Source organism: Pseudophryne corroboree, chromosome 8, assembly GCF_028390025.1.
Source record: "Pseudophryne corroboree isolate aPseCor3 chromosome 8, aPseCor3.hap2, whole genome shotgun sequence".
Taxonomy (NCBI): domain Eukaryota; kingdom Metazoa; phylum Chordata; class Amphibia; order Anura; family Myobatrachidae; genus Pseudophryne; species Pseudophryne corroboree.
Window position 1 is genome coordinate 434,217,842 of NC_086451.1, and position 20,108 is coordinate 434,237,949.

General features: G+C 50.1%; 1 protein-coding gene and 1 long non-coding RNA gene across 5 annotated transcripts in view; one reads left to right on the top strand and one right to left on the bottom strand.

Moving 5' to 3' along the window:
- ATAT1 (alpha tubulin acetyltransferase 1) overlaps positions 1-1,747 on the top strand; it is a 58,017-nt gene extending 56,270 nt beyond the window's left edge. The window contains exon 13 of one of the 3 annotated variants that reach the window (XM_063938011.1): positions 919-1,747. In XM_063938011.1, coding sequence (XP_063794081.1) covers positions 919-1,210 — 292 coding nt within the window. In that variant the 3' untranslated portion in view covers positions 1,211-1,747. The remainder of the gene's footprint in view (positions 1-918) is intronic. The other 2 variants (XM_063938010.1, XM_063938012.1) reach the window with 2 other exon arrangements.
- LOC134949446 (uncharacterized) overlaps positions 1-20,108 on the bottom strand; it is a 28,423-nt gene that overhangs the window by 3,808 nt on the left and 4,507 nt on the right. The window contains exon 2 of one of the 2 annotated variants that reach the window (XR_010183166.1): positions 899-974. This is a non-coding gene — a long non-coding RNA (uncharacterized LOC134949446). Of the gene's footprint in view, positions 1-857; positions 975-20,108 lie in introns of both variants that reach the window. The other variant, XR_010183165.1, reaches the window with a different exon arrangement.

Genomic DNA, 20,108 nt, shown 5'->3' on the forward strand with positions numbered 1-20,108 from the left:
ACATTTCAAGCTTCACACTGTGTTGCCCTGCAGGGGAAGGAAAACATTTATAGCTCCATTCTGTGTTGCCCTGCAAGGGGAGGATAACATTTATAGCTCCATGCTGGGCCGCCCTGCAGGGGGAGGGTAACATTTATAGCTCCATACTATGTTGCCCTGCAGGGGGAGGGTAACATTTATAGCTCCATACTATGTTGCCCTGCAGGGGGAGGGTAACATTAATAGCTCAATACTGTGTTGCCCTGCAGGGGGAGGGTACATTAATAGCTCCATACTGTGTCGCTCTGCAGGTGAGGGTAAAATTTCTAGCTCCATACTGTGCCGCCCTGCAGGGGGAGGGTAACATTCATAGCTCCATTCTGTGTCACCCTGCAGGGGAAGGGTAACATTTATAGCTCCACACTGTGTTGCCCTGCAGGGGTAGGGTAACATTTATAGCTGCATACTGTGTTGCCCTGCAGGGTGAGGGTACATTTATAGCTCCATACTGTGTTGCCCTGCAGGGGGAGGGTACATTTATAGCTCCATACTGTGTCACCCTGCAGGGGGAGGGTAACATTTATAGCTCCATGCTGTGGCACCCTGCAGGGGGAGGGTACATTTATAGCTCCATACTGTGTCACCCTGCAGGGTGAGGGTACATTTATAGCCCCATACTGTGTCACCTTGCAGGGGAGGGACAAATGTACCGGGTCATTCTACAGAAGGAATAACAGACTCCTATGTCCAACCTGTCTCACTTCTGTCATATGAGCTCTTCACAACTATATGAATTTAGTAGATGTAAATAGCTGTTCTATTATATACTATAGATATAAATGCCGCATATAAAAAACTATAATATGTAAATGACAGACCCCTGAGTTCCAGTCTCCCCATACACTGACAGAAGTTGTACCATGTATTCTGTCTCCGCAGAGTGAGAAGAGAGCCAGCAGCAGAAGAAACTCCTCATTTGAACGTCCAGCCTGGAACTGACAAAACAGACATTAAGGAGAAGCATCATGAACAAACCATAACGCTGTCAAACCAACAGACACGGGGGGGACATAAGGGCACACTAAGGGACGAGGGACATAATAAAACCTTCAGCCCAGATGTTTCCACGTCTCCTTGGTCGGAGCAGCCGTCATGGACGGTGTTGGGCACAGCAATGAATGCACAGTGGGTGAAGCGGAAACAGGAGCTGCGGGGAACACGTCCGTGGTGAGAGGAGGCAGAAGGCTACGGAGGCAGGGAGCAGCACTTGGCACAGACACTTTCTTATAATAAGCACTTTATACAAAAGAATAAACCATACAGGTTTTTTTATAGCAAGGATCTTTGTCTCAGAAGTTCTTCCACTTCTCCAACAACAAATGGTATTTGTCATAGCTCACAGATAGAACTACATTACCATCTGGATCATAAAAATAATCCTTTATTTATACCAGTGGTACTCACCCTTCGTGTTTGAAGTTGCTGGTTCTGAGTTGCATGTAATGTGGTCACAATTCCGGACGTCTGCAGCGATCGCAAGTCCTATGCCACTGTCCACCCACAGGTATATATGTCACCCCCCATCCTTCCCTCCTCCGGCCTCCAGGGCAGCAGTCATTACTACGAGCAGCACGTACACTTACCCCCTGCTTGCTGTAGGGCAGTGGTTCTCAAACTGTGTGGCGTGGCACCCTGGGGTGTCTCGGGACACTTGCAGGGGTGCCCTGGGTTGGTGGTCCAGGACCAATTCAAATTATTTATGGTCAGTGTAGTAGGCAAAACCAGTGCTGGTGACTGGCAATCATAAAATATGTGGCCAAACAGAAGCAAATTCTGTCCCTCACCACGCAACTGAACATAAGGACGACATATAAACACAATTGACTTAATTTTATAATTTTTTTTCTAAATTTCTCAATAAGAAACTTTTGGCCTAGCGGTGACGTGATAAACATTCTGATGCTCTAGGCCGCCGTGTCTCAAAAAAAGTTTGGGAACCGCTACGGTAGGGAATACAGCAGAAAACAGAGTGTGCAATCCATACGTGTGACTCTGCATAGCTCCTAGTGGGTCGCCGTTGTGCTTGGCTGCAGCGTATGTAGTCAGACTTGCACGCAACTCCGAATCAGACCCATAAGGTAACGCGAGGACTTTAATTATTTCTCCTTCATCCACTAGGGGCCACTGGAGCACAGTTACAATGGGGAAATAGTAGGCAGTAACTGGGAGCTGGCACTTTAAAACTCAAACACTGTGGCTAGCTCCTCCCCTACTATCTCCCCTCCAAGCCAGTCTTTGTTTTGTGCCCAAGGGAGCTGGTTCACTCTTGGGTTTTCTCTGAAGAATTTTTATTTTTCTTTCTTACACTCACAGACTGGCAACTTTGCCACTGCCAGTCTGCACCGCGGGAAGCTGTCAGCGGGGTTCCATCGCAGCTGCGTGCGGCTCGGGATGGGCCCCGGCTGAAGGAGACACTGGCTCTCCGGAGCTGGCCGGACATCGCTGCGTGCAATGCGCGTCGGGGCCGCTCCGTCGGCAGAAGATTCCGGCAGCATGGCAGCGGTGAGTATATGTGGCTGGACACCGCTGCGTGCGGCGCGTGTCGGGGCCACTCCATCAACAGCAGCAGCGGTGAGTAGAAAACTTTAGTTTGATCTCTAATGCTGAGCCAGGAGAAGTGATCCCTGTAGCCTAGTGGGCTAATGCATATCACTAAGCAGTTACACAGCCGTCGGAGACCTGGGTGCAGAACACACTCTGACCCAGCTCTGGTCTCCGGCGGCTTACATCAGGACGGCTCACATTCTCCCCCCCGCTGCCCGCTTCCCGCTCTGGGCTCCGGCGGCTCGCATCACCGCTCCCCGCGCTCAGTTTATTTACAGCGCTCACCCCCCCACTGCCCACGCGGCTCACTTCCTCCGCTCCCCCCGCAGACAGATCCCCGCTTAGCGCGGCTCACAGAGCCGGCGCGGGGATGTTCAGAAGCGCTCTGCAGTTTTAAATCTGGCGCTATTACAGGGGGGGGCGGAGCTTGATCCTGCTCTGTACCGCCGGGATCAGTGCGCGCTGGCAGCCAGGTTACAACGCTGTAGCGCGGAGAAGGGGACAATCAGAGGTCACAGTGAGTTTTTTCAGTGGGGCAGTGGGCAAACTAGAGTGGCATAGTTTGTGTATAGTGTACTACCTCTGCACAGTAACGTGCAGGACACATATAGCTGCTGTGGCTACGCTTCTCCCCGCTCCCTCCCTCCCTCCCCTTTTGCCTATTTCTAAGCTAATCTTTGTTAGCACAGTGGTAAATATCCCTGTCTGTCATGTGGGAGACTGGGGTTTGATTCCCAAATGGGGAGGTTTACTTAAGTGTGTGTATGGGGGTGGGTGATAGGTGCTGCCATGAGCTCCAAGGCAGAACAGAAAATGTTACAATGTCACAAGTGTTTTGTAAAATTCACCCAGGGACAGTCTGATAATTCCCTTTTATGTGATGGGCTGTTTCACTGGCGAAATCAGTTGAAGTGGTCTCTAGGGCTGTAATCCCTTTCCAAGCCCCGTCCTTTAGTTCCCCTCCACAGGCTTCTACAAAGAGATTGCTAGCCTCTGTTACACGAATCTGACGATGATATGATGAGGCGGTGGTAGATATACAGGATATAGATATACAGGATACTGATGATCAGGTGTATGAGGACTCTGAACCAGTAGCAGGGTATAGAGGCTCTTATTACTGCTATTCGCTCAGTATTACAGGTGGAGGAGACAGAGTAGGACGCCTTACGCCCTTCAAGGTTTGGCACCAACCAGTGCCTGCCGGTGACCTTTCCAGTTTCAGAGGAGCTAGATGCGCTCATAACAGCAGCCTGGAAACATCCAGACGCAAAGTTTCAGGTATCAAGGAAAATTTTGTCTTCCTATCCTTTTCCCGCAGATAGCAGGAAGCGTTATGAGACCTCTCCGATTGTGGATCCTTCGGTGTCTCCACTGCTGGTTCCTGGAGCGACTTCGCTGAGGGAAGTGTCGGATAGGAAGTTGGATTCCACCTTGACGACTTTAATCGGTGGCGGGGGTATTACATTGCCCGGCACAGGTAGGTTGTTGGGTCCACAAGGCGATGGAAGCTTGGGCGGAGAAATTGTCCTCTGGAATTCGTGATGATTTGCCGGTGGATAAACTGATACAGTTGGCGGCACACATCCGTGAATCAGCCCTTTGCGAGGCTTCCAAGGACATCTGTATTCTCGGAGCTAGGATTTCCGCTTTGGCAATTTTGGCCCGCAGAGCTCTCTGGCTGCGGCAGTGGCAGGCGGTTACGGAGTCCAAAAGGGCAGCAGAAGCATTGACCTTTACGGGAGAGGTCCTGTTCGGTAAGGATCTGGATGCCTGGATTTCTCAGGCCACTGGAGGTAAGTCGACTTATCTTCCTTCTGCTGCTCCAGCCCCTCGCAGGCCATATAGGGGTCTCTCCTTTCGATCTTTTCGTGCCCCTTCCAGCATGGGAGGAGTTTCCGCCTCCCGTGGCCATAGGGGTTGAGGCAGAGGTTCCACAGCCTCAACCCAGTCAGAGGTTAAGTCCTCCACCGCTACTACCGCATGACGGGCTTCCCTCCCACCTGGGAGACCGCAGGGTGGGAGCTCGTCTGTGGGACTTCAGGGCAACAGAGGAGTTGCCTTGCAGGCAGCGGTCCAGAAGATTCTTTCCACAAAGGTACTGATCCCTGTTCCCTCTCATCATCAGAAACGGGGCTATTACTCAAGCCTGTTTATCGTACTGAAGCCGGACGGTTCGGTCAGGCCAATCCTGAACTTGAAGGATCTCAATCTGTATTTGAGGGTATTCAGGTTCAGGATGGAGTCCCTCAAGTCTGTTATTGCGGGGTTGGAGCAGAACGAGTTTCTGGCGTCCTTGGACATCAGGGATGCATACTTATATGTTCCCCTTTAGCCTCCTCATCAGGCTTTTCTCTGGTACGCGATACAGGACGCTCAGTTCCAGGTCCTTCCGTTCGGTCTTTCGTGTGCTCCCAGAGTGTTCACAAAGGTCATGGCGGTCATGATGGCCCTATTTCGGAAGCAGGGTGTGACGATTGTTCCCTATCTGGACGATCTGTTACTTCAGAATATCCGGATAACGCAGAAACTTCTGATTCGGCATGGGTGGATTCTGAACTTCCCAGAAGTCTCACTTATGCCCCTCATAACGGTTGCTGTTTTTGGGGATGATTCTCGACACGGCCCATCAGAAGGCTTTCCTTCCTCAGGACAAGATCCTGTCTCTGCAGACGCTGTTATGGTCGGTACTTCGACACCGTCGGGTGTCAGTGTATCTCTGCATTCGCCCTCTGGGAAAGATGGTAGCGGCGTTCGAAGCTCTCCCGTACGGTCGCTTCCGCTCTCGACCGTTCCAGCTGCGTCTTCTACATCAGTGATCAGGATCTCATCTATTCCTTCATCAGCGGGTGACGCTATCTCCAAAGGCACAGTCGTCGCTTCTCTGGTGGCTCCAGTCGGCGCATCTGTTGGAAGGAAGGCGGTTCGGCGTTGAGATTGGACTCTCCTCACCACGGATGCAAGTCTGCGAGGCTGGGGGACAGTGACCCTCGAACATCGGTTTCGGGGGCGCTGGTCGATTCACAAATTCTCTCTCTCCATAAACATTCTCGAACTACGGCCAGTATACAACGCCCTACTTTAGGCACATCACCTGCTGCGTGGTCGAGCGGTCAGAGTTCAGCCCGACAATGCCGCGACGGTAGCGTACATCAACCGTCAGGGCGGCACTCGCAGCCGTGCGGCGATGAGAGAGGTCACCAACATCCTTCTCTGAGCGGAGGAGTATGCTCTGTCCTTCTCGGCGATATTCATCCCCTGAGTGGACAATTGGGAAACCGATTACCTCAGCCGACAGGACATGCACCCGGGAGAGTGGTCACTCCATCCCCAGGTGTTTTGTCAGCTGGTCCTCCGGTGGGGAAAACCACAGATTGACCTGATGGCGTCCCGCCTGAACCATCAGCTGCCTCGGTATTACTCTCGAAAGAGGGACCCGGCGGCGGCGGCCGTGGATGCCCTCACGGCTCCTTGGAATTTCCAGTTCGTTTACCTCTTTCCTCCTTTCCCGTTGTTGCCTCGGGTTCTGCAACAAATCAAGAGAGCCAACGTTCTGGTCCTCCTGGTGGCTCCAGATTGGCCACGCAGGGCTTGGTACTCCACCCCACACCTGTTGTCAGTAGCCGAGCCTTGGCCCCTGCCACTACGGGACAGTCTACTACAACAGGGTCCTTATCTTTATCCAGACTTACGCAGGCTACGTTTGACGGCGTGGCTGTTAAAAAGGCCATCTTGAAAAGGAAGGGGTTTCCTCGTACGGTTATACCTGCTATGCTTCAGGCTAGAAAGTCAGTCACATTGTCTCACTACTACCGCATTTGGAAGACTTAGGTAGCCTGGTGTGAACGTCGACAGTTTTCTCCTTCAGTTTTTCGCTTGGCCCGCCTTCTCAGTTTTTTGCAGGCGGGTTTCTCGGCAGGCTTAAGACTGGGTTCACTAAAGGTGCAGGTCTCTGCTCTTTTGGTTTTCTTCCAGAAAAAGTCAGCCTTGCTGCCGGAAGTTCAGACTTTCTTTCAGGGTGTTTCTACGGATACAGCCTTCCTTTCGCCCTCCAACAGCACCATGGGACCTCAATCTGGTCCTCTTTTTTCTGCAGTCTTCGTTGTTTGAGCCTCTGGAATCGGTGGAGATTAAATATCTCACCTGGAAGGTGGTCCTTCTCCTAGCTCTGGCTTCGGCCAGACGGGTGTCGGAACTTGGGGCTCTCTTTCTTGTCAACCTCCTTACATGGTGTTTCATGCTGATAGGGCCGAGCTCCGTACTCGCATGTCTTTTCTACCTAAGGTGGTGTCTGATTTTCATATCAATCAGCCTCTTGTGGTTCCGGCACTCTCGGTGAACTCTCTGGATTTGAGATCATTGGACGTTGTCAGGGCGCTCAAGATCTATGTGGATAGGTCGCCGGACATTCGAAGTCGGACTCTTTATGTGTTCTATACGATGCTGCCCGCCGTGGTTGACCGGTTTTCTAAGCAGACTTTGTCCCGATGGAGTCGCCTGACCATCAGACAGGCTTAATTGGCAGCTTCTCAGAAATCTCCGTCTTCACTTTCGAAGCATGCTACGCGCTCTGTGGAGCCCTCGTGGGCGACTGCCCACGGGGTCTCCATGACTACTTTATGTCGGGCGGCTACTTGGTCGGGCCGACATACGTTTGTCAAATTTTACAGGTTTGACACTTTTGCGGCCTCTGCATCGCAGTTTGGCCGAGCGGTTTTACAGGACTCTCAGCGCTCTCCCACCCGTTTTGGGAGCTCTGGGACGTCCCCATTGTAACTGCGCTCCTAGTGGATGAAGGAGAAATCAGGATTTTGGTACTTACCGCTAAAAAATCCCTTTCTCCGATTCCACAGGGGCCACTGGACGCCCACCCAGCGCTGTTACCTCCTTTTTCGCCTAACGGTTTGCAGATCACTATGTGACTGCTTGTTGGGTTCAGGTTAACCTTTTGTTAGGTTAGGTTCCAGGTTTGTTTCGTGTTATCCTGGTTTACATGGTGGCGCTAACCTCCTCTACTTTAACGTTAGTTTATTCCAGCTCTCCTCGGGCACAGTTTTACGTAGACTGGCTTGGAGGGGAGATAGTAGGGGAGGAGCTAGCCACAGTGTTTGAGTTTTCTCTAACGTCCTAGTGGATGCTGGGACTCCGTCAGGACCATGGGGATTAGCGGGCTCCGCAGGAGACAGGGCACATCTAAAAAAGCTTTTAGGTCACATGGTGCGTACTGGCTCCTCCCCCTATGACCCTCCTCCAAGCCTCAGTTAGGTTTTTGTGCCCGTCCGAGAGGGTGCAATCTAGGTGGCTCTCCTAAAGAGCTGTTTAGAAAAGTTTTTTTTTTTAGGTTTCAATCTCAGTGATTCCTGCTGGCAACAGGATCACTGCATCGAGGGACTTAGGGGAGAGATTTCCAACTCACCTGCGTGCAGGATGGATTGGAGTCTTAGGCTACTGGACACTTAGCTCCAGAGGGAGTCGGAACACAGGTCAGCCTGGGGTTCGTCCCGGAGCCGCGCCGCCGATCCCCCTTACAGACGCTGAAGAGACGGCAGAACGGAGGTCCGGAAAGCAGGCAGCAGAAGACTCCTCAGTCTTCTTGAAGGTAGCGCACAGCACGGCAGCTGTGCGCCATTGTTGTCACACGGCTCACTGACTCAGTCACGGAGGGTGCAGGGCGCTGCTGGGGGCGCCCTGGGCAGCAATATAATTACCTTTAGTGGCAAAATAAATACATCACATATAGCCATTAAGGCTATATGTATGTATTTTAACCCAGGCCAGTTTCTTAAAAACCGGGGAAAAGCCCGCCGAAAAAGGGGCGGAGCTTATTCTCCTCAGCACTCAGCGCCATTTTCCTGCTCAGCTCCGCTGGTGAGGAAGGCTCCCAGGTCTCTCCCCTGCACTGCACTACAGAAACAGGGTAACAAAGAGAAGGGGGGCATAAATTGGCGATATTTATATATTAAGAGCGCATATATAGTAAACAACACCTTCTAGGGTTGTTTATATACATTTATAGCGCTTTTGGTGTGTGCTGGCAAACTCTCCCTCTGTCTCCCCAAAGGGCTAGGGGGTCCTGTCTTCGATTAGAGCATTCCCTGTGTGGCTGCTGTGTGTCGGTACGTGTGTGTCGACATGTATGAGGACGATGTTGGTGTGGAGGCAGAGCAATTGCCGATGATGGTAATGTCACCCCCTAGGGAGTCGACACCGGAATGGATGGCTTTAGTTATGGAATTACGTGATAATGTCAGCACATTACAAAAGTCAGTTGACGAAATAAGACGCCCGGCAAACCAGTTAGTACCGGTTCAGGCGTCTCAGACACCGTCAGGGGCTGTAAAACGTCCTTTACCTCAGTCAGTCGACACGGGTACCGACACAGATGAATCTAGTGTCGACGGTGAAGAAACAAACTTATTTTCCAATAGGGCCACACGTTATATGATCACGGCAATGAAGGAGGCTTTGCAGATCTCTGATACTGCTGGTACCACAAAAAGGGGTATTATGTGGGGGGTGAAAAAACTACCTGTATTTTTTCCAGAATCAGAGGAATTGAATGACGTGTGTGATGAAGCGTGGGTTAACCCCGATAGAAAACTGCTAATTTCCAAGAAGTTATTGGCATTATACCCTTTCCCACCAGAGGTTAGGGCGCGCTGGGAAACACCCCCTAGGGTGGATAAGGCGCTCACACGTTTATCAAAGCAAGTGGCGTTGCCGTCTCCTGATACGGCCGCCCTCAAGGATCCAGCAGATAGGAGGCTGGAAACTACACTGAAGAGTATATACACACATACTGGTGTTATACTGCGACCGGCAATAGCCTCAGCCTGAATGTGCAGTGCTGGGGTAGTGTGGTTGGATTCTCTGACTGAAAATATTGATACCCTGGATAGGGACAGTATTTTATTGACTCTAGAGCAATTAAAGGATGCTTTCCTTTATATGCGAGATGCTCAGAGGGATGTTTGTACTCTAGCATCAAGAGTAAGCGCGATGTCCATATCTGCCAGAAGAAGTTTATGGACGCGACAGTGGTCAGGTGATGCGGATTCCAAGAGGCATATGGAAGTATTGCCATATAAAGGAGAGGAATTGTTTGGGGTCGGTCTTTCGGACCTGGTGGCCACGGCAACTGCCGGCAAATCCACTTTTTTACCTCAGACCCCCTCCCAACAGAAAAAGACACCGTCTTTTCAGCCGCAGTCCTTTCGCTCCTATAAAAAGCGACCAAAAGGACAGTCTTATCTGCCGCGAGGCAGAGGAAAGGGTAAGAAAGGGCAGCAAGCAGCCCCTGCCCAGGAACAGAAGCCCGCCCCGGCTTCTACAAAGCCATCAGCATGACGCTGGGGCTTTACAAGCGGACTCAGGAACGGTGGGGGGTCGACTCAAGATTTTCAGCAATCAATGGGTTCACTCACAAGTGGACCCGTGGGTCCTGCAGATAGTATCTCAGGGTTACATGCTGGAGTTCGAAAGGTCTCCCCCTCGCCGGTTCCTAAAGTCTGCTTTACCAACGTCTCCCTCAGAAAGGACGTCGGTTTTGGAAGCCATTCACAAGCTGTATTCTCAGCAGGTGATAGTCAAGGTACCCCTCCTACAACAGGGAAAGGGGTATTATTCCACACTATTTGTGGTACCGAAACCGGACGGTTCGGTAAGGCCTATTCTAAATCTGAAATCCTTGAACCTGTACATAAAGAAATTCAAGTTCAAGATGGAGTCACTCAGAGCAGTGATAGCGAATCTGGAAGAAGGAGACTTCATGGTGTCCTTGGACATAAAAGATGCTTATCTACATGTCCCGATTTACCCCTCACACCAAGGGTATCTCAGGTTCGTGATACAAGACTGTCATTATCAGTTTCAAACGCTGCCGTTTGGGTTGTCCACGGCCCCTCGGGTCTTTACCAAGGTAATGACCGAAATGATGGTTCTTCTACGAAGAAAAGGCGTATTAATTATCCCTTACTTGGACGATCTCCTGATAAGGGCAAAGTCCAGAGAACAGCTGGAAGTCGGTGTAGCGCTAACACAAGTAGTGCTTCAGCAACACGGGTGGATTCTAAATCTTCCAAAATCTCAATTGACCCCGACAACACATCTGCTGTTCCTGGGCATGATTCTGGACACGGTTCAGAAAAAGGTATTTCTCCCGGAAGAGAAAGCAAGGGAGTTATCCGAACTTGTCAAGAACCTCCTAAAACCAGGAACTGTGTCAGTACATCAATGCACAAGAGTCCTGGGAAAGATGGTGGCTTCGTACGAAGCGATTCCATTCGGCAGATTCCATGCACGAACATTTCAGTGGGATCTGCTGGACAAATGGTCCGGATCGCATCTGCACATGCATCAGCGGATAACACTGTCACCGAGAACAAGGTTGTCTCTCCTGTGGTGGTTGCAGACTGCCCATCTGTTAGTGGGCCGCAGATTCGGCATACAGGACTGGGTCCTGGTGACTACGGATGCCAGCCTACGAGGTTGGGGAGCAGTCACAAAGGGAAGAAACTTCCAGGGCGTGTGGTCAAACCTGGAGACGTCTCTTCACATAAATATACTGGAGCTAAGAGCGATCTACAATGCTCTAAGCCTGGCAAAATCGCTGCTTCAGGGTCAGCCGGTGTTGATCCAGTCCGACAACATCACGGCAGTCGCCCACGTAAACCGACGAGGCGGCACGAGAAGCAGGAGTGCAATGGCAGAAGCTGCAAGGATTCTGCGCTGGGCGGAGAATCATGTCGTAGCACTGTCAGCAGTGTTCATCCCGGGAGTGGACAACTGGGAAGCAGATTTCCTCAGCAGACACGACCTTCACCCGGGAGAGTGGGGACTTCATCCAGAAGTTTTCCACATGATTGTGAACCGTTGGGAAAAACCAAAGGTGGACATGATGGCGTCTCGCCTCAACAAAAAATTGGACAGGTATTGCGCCAGGTCAAGAGACCCTCAGGCAATAGCTGTGGACGCTCTGGTAACACCGTGGGTGTACCAGTCAGTGTATGTGTTCCCTCCTCTGCCTCTCATACCAAAGGTACTGAGAATTATACGGAAAAGAGGAGTAAGAACAATACTGGTAGCTCCGGACTGGCCAAGAAGAACTTGGTATCCGGAACTTCAAGAGATGCTCACGGAGGATCCGTGGCCTCTACCTCTAAGAAGGGATCTGCTTCAGCAGGGACCTTGTATGTTCCAAGACTTACCGCGGCTGCGTTTGACGGCATGGCGGTTGAACGCCGGATTCTAAAAGAGAAGGGCATTCCTGAGGAAGTTATTCCTACTTTAATTAAAGCCAGGAAAGAAGTGACCGCACAACATTATCACCGCATTTGGAGAAAATATGTTGCGTGGTGTGAGGCCAAGAAGGCTCCAACGGAAGAATTTCAATTGGGTCGATTCTTACATTTCCTGCAAGCAGGATTGTCTATGGGCCTCAAATTGGGGTCCATTAAAGTTCAAATTTCGGCCTTATCAATTTTCTTCCAGAAGGAATTGGCGTCAGTGCCTGAAGTACAAACTTTTGTCAAAGGTGTACTACATATACAACCCCCAATAGTGCCTCCAGTGGCACCGTGGGATTTGAACGTGGTTCTAAATTTTCTCAAATCTCATTGGTTTGAGCCTTTAAAATCGGTAGCTTTAAAATACCTTACATGGAAGGTAACCATGCTGTTGGCCCTGGCTTCAGCCAGGAGAGTTTCGGAGTTGGCAGCTTTGTCATACAAAAGCCCATATCTGATATTCCATTCGGACAGGGCAGAATTGAGGACACGTCCTCAATTTCTCCCTAAGGTGGTTTCGGCATTTCACTTGAACCAGCCTATTGTGGTGCCTGCGGCTACTAGCGACTTGGAGGACTCCAAGTTACTGGACGTTGTCAGAGCATTAAAAATATATATTTCAAGGACAGCTGGAGTCAGAAAATCTGACTCGTTGTTTACATTGTATGCACCCAACAAGTTGGGTGCTCCTGCGTCTAAACAGACGATTGCACGTTGGATATGTAGTACAATCCAACTTGCACATTCTGTGGCAGGCCTGCCACAGCCTAAATCTGTAAAGGCCCATTCCACAAGGAAAGTGGGCTCATCCTGGGCGGCTGCCCGAGGAGTCTCGGCATTACAACTTTGCCGAGCAGCTACGTGGTCAGGGGAGAACACGTTTGTAAAATTTTACAAATTTGATACTCTGGCTAAAGAGGACCTGGAGTTCTCTCATTCGGTGCTGCAGAGTCATCCGCACTCTCCCGCCCGTTTGGGAGCTTTGGTATAATCCCCATGGTCCTGACGGAGTCCCAGCATCCACTAGGACGTTAGAGAAAATAAGAATTTACTTACCGATAATTCTATTTCTCATAGTCCGTAGTGGATGCTGGGCGCCCATCCCAAGTGCGGATTGTCTGCAATGCTTGTACATAGTTATTGTTACAAAAATCGGGTTATTACTGTTGTTGTGAGCCATCTGTTCAGAGGCTACTTCGTTTGTGTTATCATACTGTTAACTGGGTTCAGATCACAAGTTGTACGGTGTGATTGGTGTGGCTGGTATGAGTCTTACCCGGGATTCAAGATCCTTCCTTATTGTGTACGCTCGTCCGGGCACAGTACCTAACTGAGGCTTGGAGGAGGGTCATAGGGGGAGGAGCCAGTACGCACCATGTGACCTAAAAGCTTTTTTAGATGTGCCCTGTCTCCTGCGGAGCCCGCTAATCCCCATGGTCCTGACGGAGTCCCAGCATCCACTACGGACTATGAGAAATAGAATTATCGGTAAGTAAATTCTTATTTTAAAGTGCCAGCTCCCAATTACTGCCTACTATTTCCCCATTCTAACTGCGCTCCAGTGTCCCCTGTGGAATCGGAGAAAGGGATTTATCGGTAAGTACCAAAATCCTGATATAACCACAATTGCCCTTGTGATGTACTGAAATTCAGTACAGCAGAATAAAGCACACCAAGCTTAAGAAATATATCTAAACTAAATTCAAGTTACAAAATAATTACACGACAAAAATAAAATCATAAAGAAAAATACATGAAGCTACAAACAAAAACACACAAGATATATCAGTCTTGTAACGTAGAAAAACTGCTGGAGGTGTCTTTACTTATCACAGGAATGACTGGGGAAATTATGTTCTTAGTCAGTTTCAAACATTAGAATCCTGTGGGGTATATTCAATCAAGGTCGAAACTGCCGCCTTGTCGAAAAGACGGCAGTTTTCGACTTTTTCAGGTCGGAAGGGGTTCCGGCCACTTCAGTCCCGAGCATTTTTATTCGACAAGTCGGGGAATTCGACTTGTTGAATAGTACGCGAATTGGCGGTATAGCTGCCGATCCGCGTGCTTCTGAGGGAAACGGGGCCAAATTCCACAGGTTTTGGCCCCGTTTCCGACCATCTCAGTTCGACTTAAAAAAAAGTCGAACTGAGATGTGGGACCAGAGAGGGGAGAGCCGCGGGCATACAGGGGAGAGCCGCGGGCAGACAGGGGACAGCAGCGCTACAGCACAGCGCTGCAGGAGGATGTGTCATAGCCGCAGCTCACGGCAGCGTCCACCCGGCTCCAGCAAGTGAGGTCCCGCTTGCTGGAGCCAGGTGGACGCTGCTGTGAGGTCTGGCGGCTGTGACACATCCTCCTGCCGCGCTGCTGTCCCCCGTCTGCCTGCGGCTGTCCCCCCTCTCCGGTCCCTCATCTCAAGTCGAATTGAGATGGGCATTGAATAGCCCTTGTCGGATCGATTCCGACAAATGCATGTCGGAATGTATCCGACCTCAATTGAATATACCCCTATGACTGCTAATATGACCTATAACTTCTGGAACAAAAGCCTCACACTGTTGCACTGAATGTGACTCCCAAGCTTAAGCAGCCAGAATAATGGTCTTTCCCTGACTGTCACATCCGCGGGTATGATAGATCGGGTGTAGTATACCGGCGCCGGTATACCGCCAGTGTGGCGAGCGCAAAGGAGCCCCTTGCGGGTTCGCCACGCTGCGGGCACGGTGGCGCGCCACGCTATTTTATTCTCCCTCCAGGGGGGTCGTGGACCCCCACGAGGGAGAATAGCTGTCGGTATGCCGGGAGTTGGGATCCCGGCGCCGGTATACTGTGCGCCGGGATCCCGACATTCGGCATACTGAAGACCACCCGATAGATCTACACTATTGCTCCTTTGTATCAGAGTAATTATTAGAGTGATGATTAGGCTGGGAATAATCAAACCATATCTAATCATGAAAGAATTATCTTTTCTTTTTTGGTAACTTGTAGGTTTGGAACCACATTGCTTTCTGTGTGACATCTGCGCAATTTATAAAATGTATCAATGTCACAGTGAATATATGACAGTTTTGGTGGGCTGGGGAGATAGGGACCATTTTCAGGTTTTATTTTTTACTTTTCTAATTAACCTTTTATATTTTGGGGGGCCCAAGATCTACAGAAGGGACATGAAAGCTCTCGCTCAACCTCAAATGCATCAATAAATGTCTTATAACAGTGACGTAATGCTAGCAGAGGCCATTATAGCGATCTGGTAATGTAGAGAAGAGATGGACGGCTAGATCTGCATTCCTCCTCTTGGTTAAATTACATTACTGCATCTATGTACAGGGTCACATTTTCTGGAAATCTCCCAGTGAAGTACAGCAGTATCTCTAGTTTGCCGTTACTTGGAACTGAATTGTAAAGTGAATTCCCATGACCTTGTTCCGTTACTATTCCTACTAATTTCCCACACAAGGCCGCTGATTTACTTCTGTATTCCAGGCTGTCTCGGGACGGTTTTCCAGCTCCTGCAGAATTGGCAGAGCACAGCTTCTAATCTCCTCCATAGCTAATAAAATCATACATGGCAATAATAGGTTTACTGAACAGCTGCCACGCAGGTCACATGGCCTTTGCACCACTGTAAGGGGGGGTGGAGGCGGAAATAGCTCCCAGTGAAGTACAACCGGCAGTTATCACATTACGGAGGTGTTGTAAAGCATACCTCCTAACGGGTGTAGTACTGGTGACCGGCGGTCACCTTACCGACGCCGGGATCCCGGCAGCATACCGACGCCGGGATCCCGGCGGGGAGGGGCGAGTGCAGCAAGCCCCTTGCGGGCTCGCTGCTCTCGCCACGCTGCGGGCTCGGTGGCGACTTGCGGTCGCCACGGGTTCTATTCCCACTCTATGGGTGTCGTGGACACCCACGAGTGGAAATAGTCCCTGTTGGTCGGCATGCCGACCATCGGGATAGTGAGCCGTCGGGCTCACGGAGGAGGTCATGTGACTGTCGGTCAGCTGACCGGCGGTCACATGAATACCACCCCTCCTAACATGACCCTCTCCGGGAGGGACACAATGCTCTGCTCCTGGGCTTCCTTTATGTATGATCAGAGGCGTCACTCACCTCATTTGCACCCGATGCGCACGCGGAAGGGGCGTGGCTTCATGGGGGCGTGGCTACACATGTTATCCTTGGAGGGCGTGGCTAAGCGCCCCGACCTGCATTTTCATCACTCCGGGGGTCCGGGCTGCTCCCGGAGATCAGTGTGTCTCTGTTGCCTGCTCCTACAAGGTGACAGAAGCCGGGTTGCTGCACGTAATGTTACAATGCAGCACCCGGCTCCTGTCACTGAGCAGGAGTTGGCACTTTGGTGTGTCCCCTTGGCGGGTGACACCTGGGTGCGGGCCGCGCCCCTCGCACCGACCTTGTGCGCCAGTGTGTATGATTGCCACCACCTGTGCTGAATCACCTTTGTTATCCATTAACCTGTTAAAAACAGATGCCGACAAATATAAATGAAGAGAAAAGTCCAGAAGCAGAGCATTGTGTCCCTCCTGGAGAGGGTCATGTTGGGAGGTATGGTAAAGGTCAACTGTATAGCGCAGGGGAAAGGATAAAAAGGCTGATTACAATGGAAATGTTTGAAAACAGTGATTCCACTAAATAACATGGAGAAGGTGATAATGTAGCTATTGTGTAAGCTCACTGGATACACATCTTGTGTGTAGCACCAATGTACGCGGTTCCGGTATGAATGGTCGACAATGTTAAGGTCGACACTCAGGTTGACCACTATTGGTCGACATTGACATGGTCAACATGGACAAATGGTCGACACATGAAAAGGTCGACATGAGGGTTTTTTTTTACTTTTTTGGGTGTCGTTTTTTGCGTAAAGTGATGGGTAACCCCAAATAGTGCACTGTGTCCCCTCACATGGCTCGCCATGCTTCGGGCAAGGTGCCTCGCTCCGCTGCGCTCGACACAGGTTACCGTTCCCAATCGTAGTCCACGTGGATCGTAAAGTATGAAAAAGTTCCATAAAAGAAAAAATGTGAAAAACTCATGTCTACCTTTCCATGTGTCGACCATTTTCATGTGTCGACCATTTGTCCATGGTCGACCTGAGTGTCGACCTTAACATTGTCGACCATCTGAACGGATACCAATGTACGCAGCCTTCACCAGTAACTAGGAGCTAGTGACATCAACTTAAGTTCACTGGCAAATACTCAAGAGGTAAAGGTGTGTAATTATATATATATATATATATATATATATATATATATATTCTTTTTTTTACCATACTATACCTTTAAAATGGAACACAATGAATTACAAAGGTTCTCTAGTTGCTTAAAATAGGATTTTGATTATCTACCGGTAAATCCTTTTCTCATAGTCCGCAGAGGATGCTGGGGTCAACATTAGTACCATGGGGTATAGACAAGTCCCTTGGGAGACATGGGCACTGTAAGAGTTTAATAGTGTGGGCTGGCTCCTCCCTCTATGCCCCTCCTACCAGACTCAGTCTAGAAACTGTGCCCGAGGAGACAGACATACTTCGAGAGAAGGACATACACAGATAGTGGTGAGATTCATACCAGCTCACACATAACAACAGAAAGCCAAGCTAACTAGCTTGAAACAATTCAGCAACGGCCGAACAACAGTACTTAACCAAGTAACAATGCAGTACTTACCCAAGTAACAAATGCAGGAAAACGAAGCGCTGGGCGGGTGCCCAGCATTCTCTACGGACTACAAGAAAAGGATTTACCGGTAGGTAATTAAAATCCTATTTTCTCTTACGTCTTAGAGGATGCTGGGGTCCACATTAGTACCATGGGGATGTACCAAAGCTCCCAGTACGGGAGGGAGAGCGCGGAGGCTCCTGCAGAACCGATTGACCAAACGTAAGGTCCTCAGAGGCCAAAGTATCAAACTTGTAAAACTTAGCAAACGTGTTAGACCCTGACCAAGTAGCCGCTCAGCAAAGTTGTAAAGCCGAGACACCCCGGGCAGCCGCCCAGGAGGAACCCACTTTACGAGTAGAGTGGGCCTTATCCGATTTTGGACATGGCAAGCCTGCCGAAGAATAAGCATGCTGGATAGTAAACCTGAGCCAGCGAGAAATCGTCTGCTTAGAAGCAGGACACCCAACCTTGTTGGGATCATAAAGGACAAACAGAGCGTCCGACTTTCTGTGACGAGAAGTTCTTTCACATAAATCTTCAAAGCCCTCACAACATCCAAGAACTTTGAGGTGATTGAGGAGTCAGTAGACTCTGGCACCACAATAGGTTGGTTGATATGAAAAGCTGACACAACCTTCGGAAGAAATTGCTGACGCGTCCTGTGCTCAGCTCTATCTTCCTGGAAAATCAAGTAGGAGCTCTTACAGGACAATGCCCCCAATTCTGACACACGGCTAGCAGATGCTAATGCCAATAGTGTGACCCCTTTCCAAGTAAGAAACTTGACATCAACCTCCTGTAAAGGCTCGAACCAATCCGACTGCAGGAGCTGCAGCACCACATTAAGATCCCAAGGTGCCGTAGGAGGCACAAAGGGAGGCTGGATGTGCAGAACCCCTTTCAAGAAAGTCTGAACCTCAGGGAGGGCAGCCAATTGTTTCTGGAAGAAAATGGACAAGGCCAAAATCTGGACTTTTATGGAGCCCAAACGCAGGCCTACATCCACACCTGCTTGCAGAAAGAGGAGAAATCGTCCTAGTTGAAACTCCACCGCAGGAAACTTCTTGGATTCACACCAAGACACGTACTTTGTCCAAATTCGATGGTAGTGTTTAGACATTACTCCTTTCCTAGCCTGTATCAGGGTAGGAATAACCATGTTCGGAATGCCATTTCGAGCTAAGATCTGGCGTTCAACCTCCATGCCGTCAAACGTAGCCGTGGTAAGTCTTGATAAGCGAACGGCCCCTGTTGCAGAAGGTCCTCGCGAAGAGGAAGAGGCCTCGGATCTTCCAGAAGTAACTCCAGAAGATCCGCTAACCAAGCCCTTCCTGGCCAGTCCGGAGCAATGAGGATAAAAGAACTCTTGTTCTTTTGATTATTTTGAGAATCCTTGGGATGAGTGGAAGTGGAGGGAATGCATACATGGACTTGAACACCCACGGAGTCACCAGGGCATCCACCGAAGCTTCTTGTTGAGGCGGGAGGCCATCATGTCTATGTGAGATACGCCGCACAGACCTGTCACCTCCGCGAACACCTCCGGGTGGAGGCCCCACTCTCCTGGATGGAGATTGTATCTGCTGAGGAAGTCCGCTTCCCAGTTGTCCACTCCCGGAATGAAGATTACTGACAGTGTGTCAGACTGGTATTTGTTTGTGAATCCGGAGTCAGGAAATGTCTGTGCAAGTACTTGGAGGTGTATAAGTAAGCTGGCAAATACCATCCCCTGGCCGGGAATCGAACCCGGGTCTCGGCAAGAAAATGCCAGATCGTGACCACTAGACCACCAAGGGTTTTGGGGTTGGTGATTGGATGATGTGAAGAGTGTGATAGTAGTAACCAGGCTAACACTGGGATGATACAGTAATGATGTACAACACTCTCCTTACTTGTAGCTGCAGTCCAGTATGGTGGAGTGGCTGACCTTAGCAGTGTGGTAACCAGCTTTCAGACTGGATGGTCACTGTAGAACTGGATCAGGAAGCACTCTTGAGATGACTTGGACTGGATGCAAACTGAACACTGAACAGGATGGTAGTTTGTGAATAACCGGAGTGGATCCAGGGAACTGGAACAGGCTGGAATCTCAGGTGCTGGCTAGCACCAGCAGTCAGGAGCTTGATGAGATTACCTGTGCAGCCAAAGGAAAGGCCTGCACAGGTGTAGAGCTGGATAACAATACTGTGCAGCACTTAGGAAAGAAACTGCACCTGCAGGGAAACGGAATGCAAGGAATCACAGTTAACTTCACTCAGCTAGAGCTGAGCTAGACAATGAACTAGCGAAGACTGAGAGCCAGTAACCGGAACATATACCCCTTGGTTAGTTGGGATAGGCTGAGCTGAATCAGATGGTGCAGAGAGATCATACTGGCTAATGATTGGCTGAACCACGGTCAGGTGATTGGGACTTGGCACAGCAGTGCTCTAGGTCAGGCTTTGCTGTAGCTTGTGGCCTACCAGGCCGGGAAATACTGAAGCCTGTATGTCTTGTGACAGCGGACACAGGTACTTTGTGATGGAGCGAATCTGCATGTGGCAGGAGGGG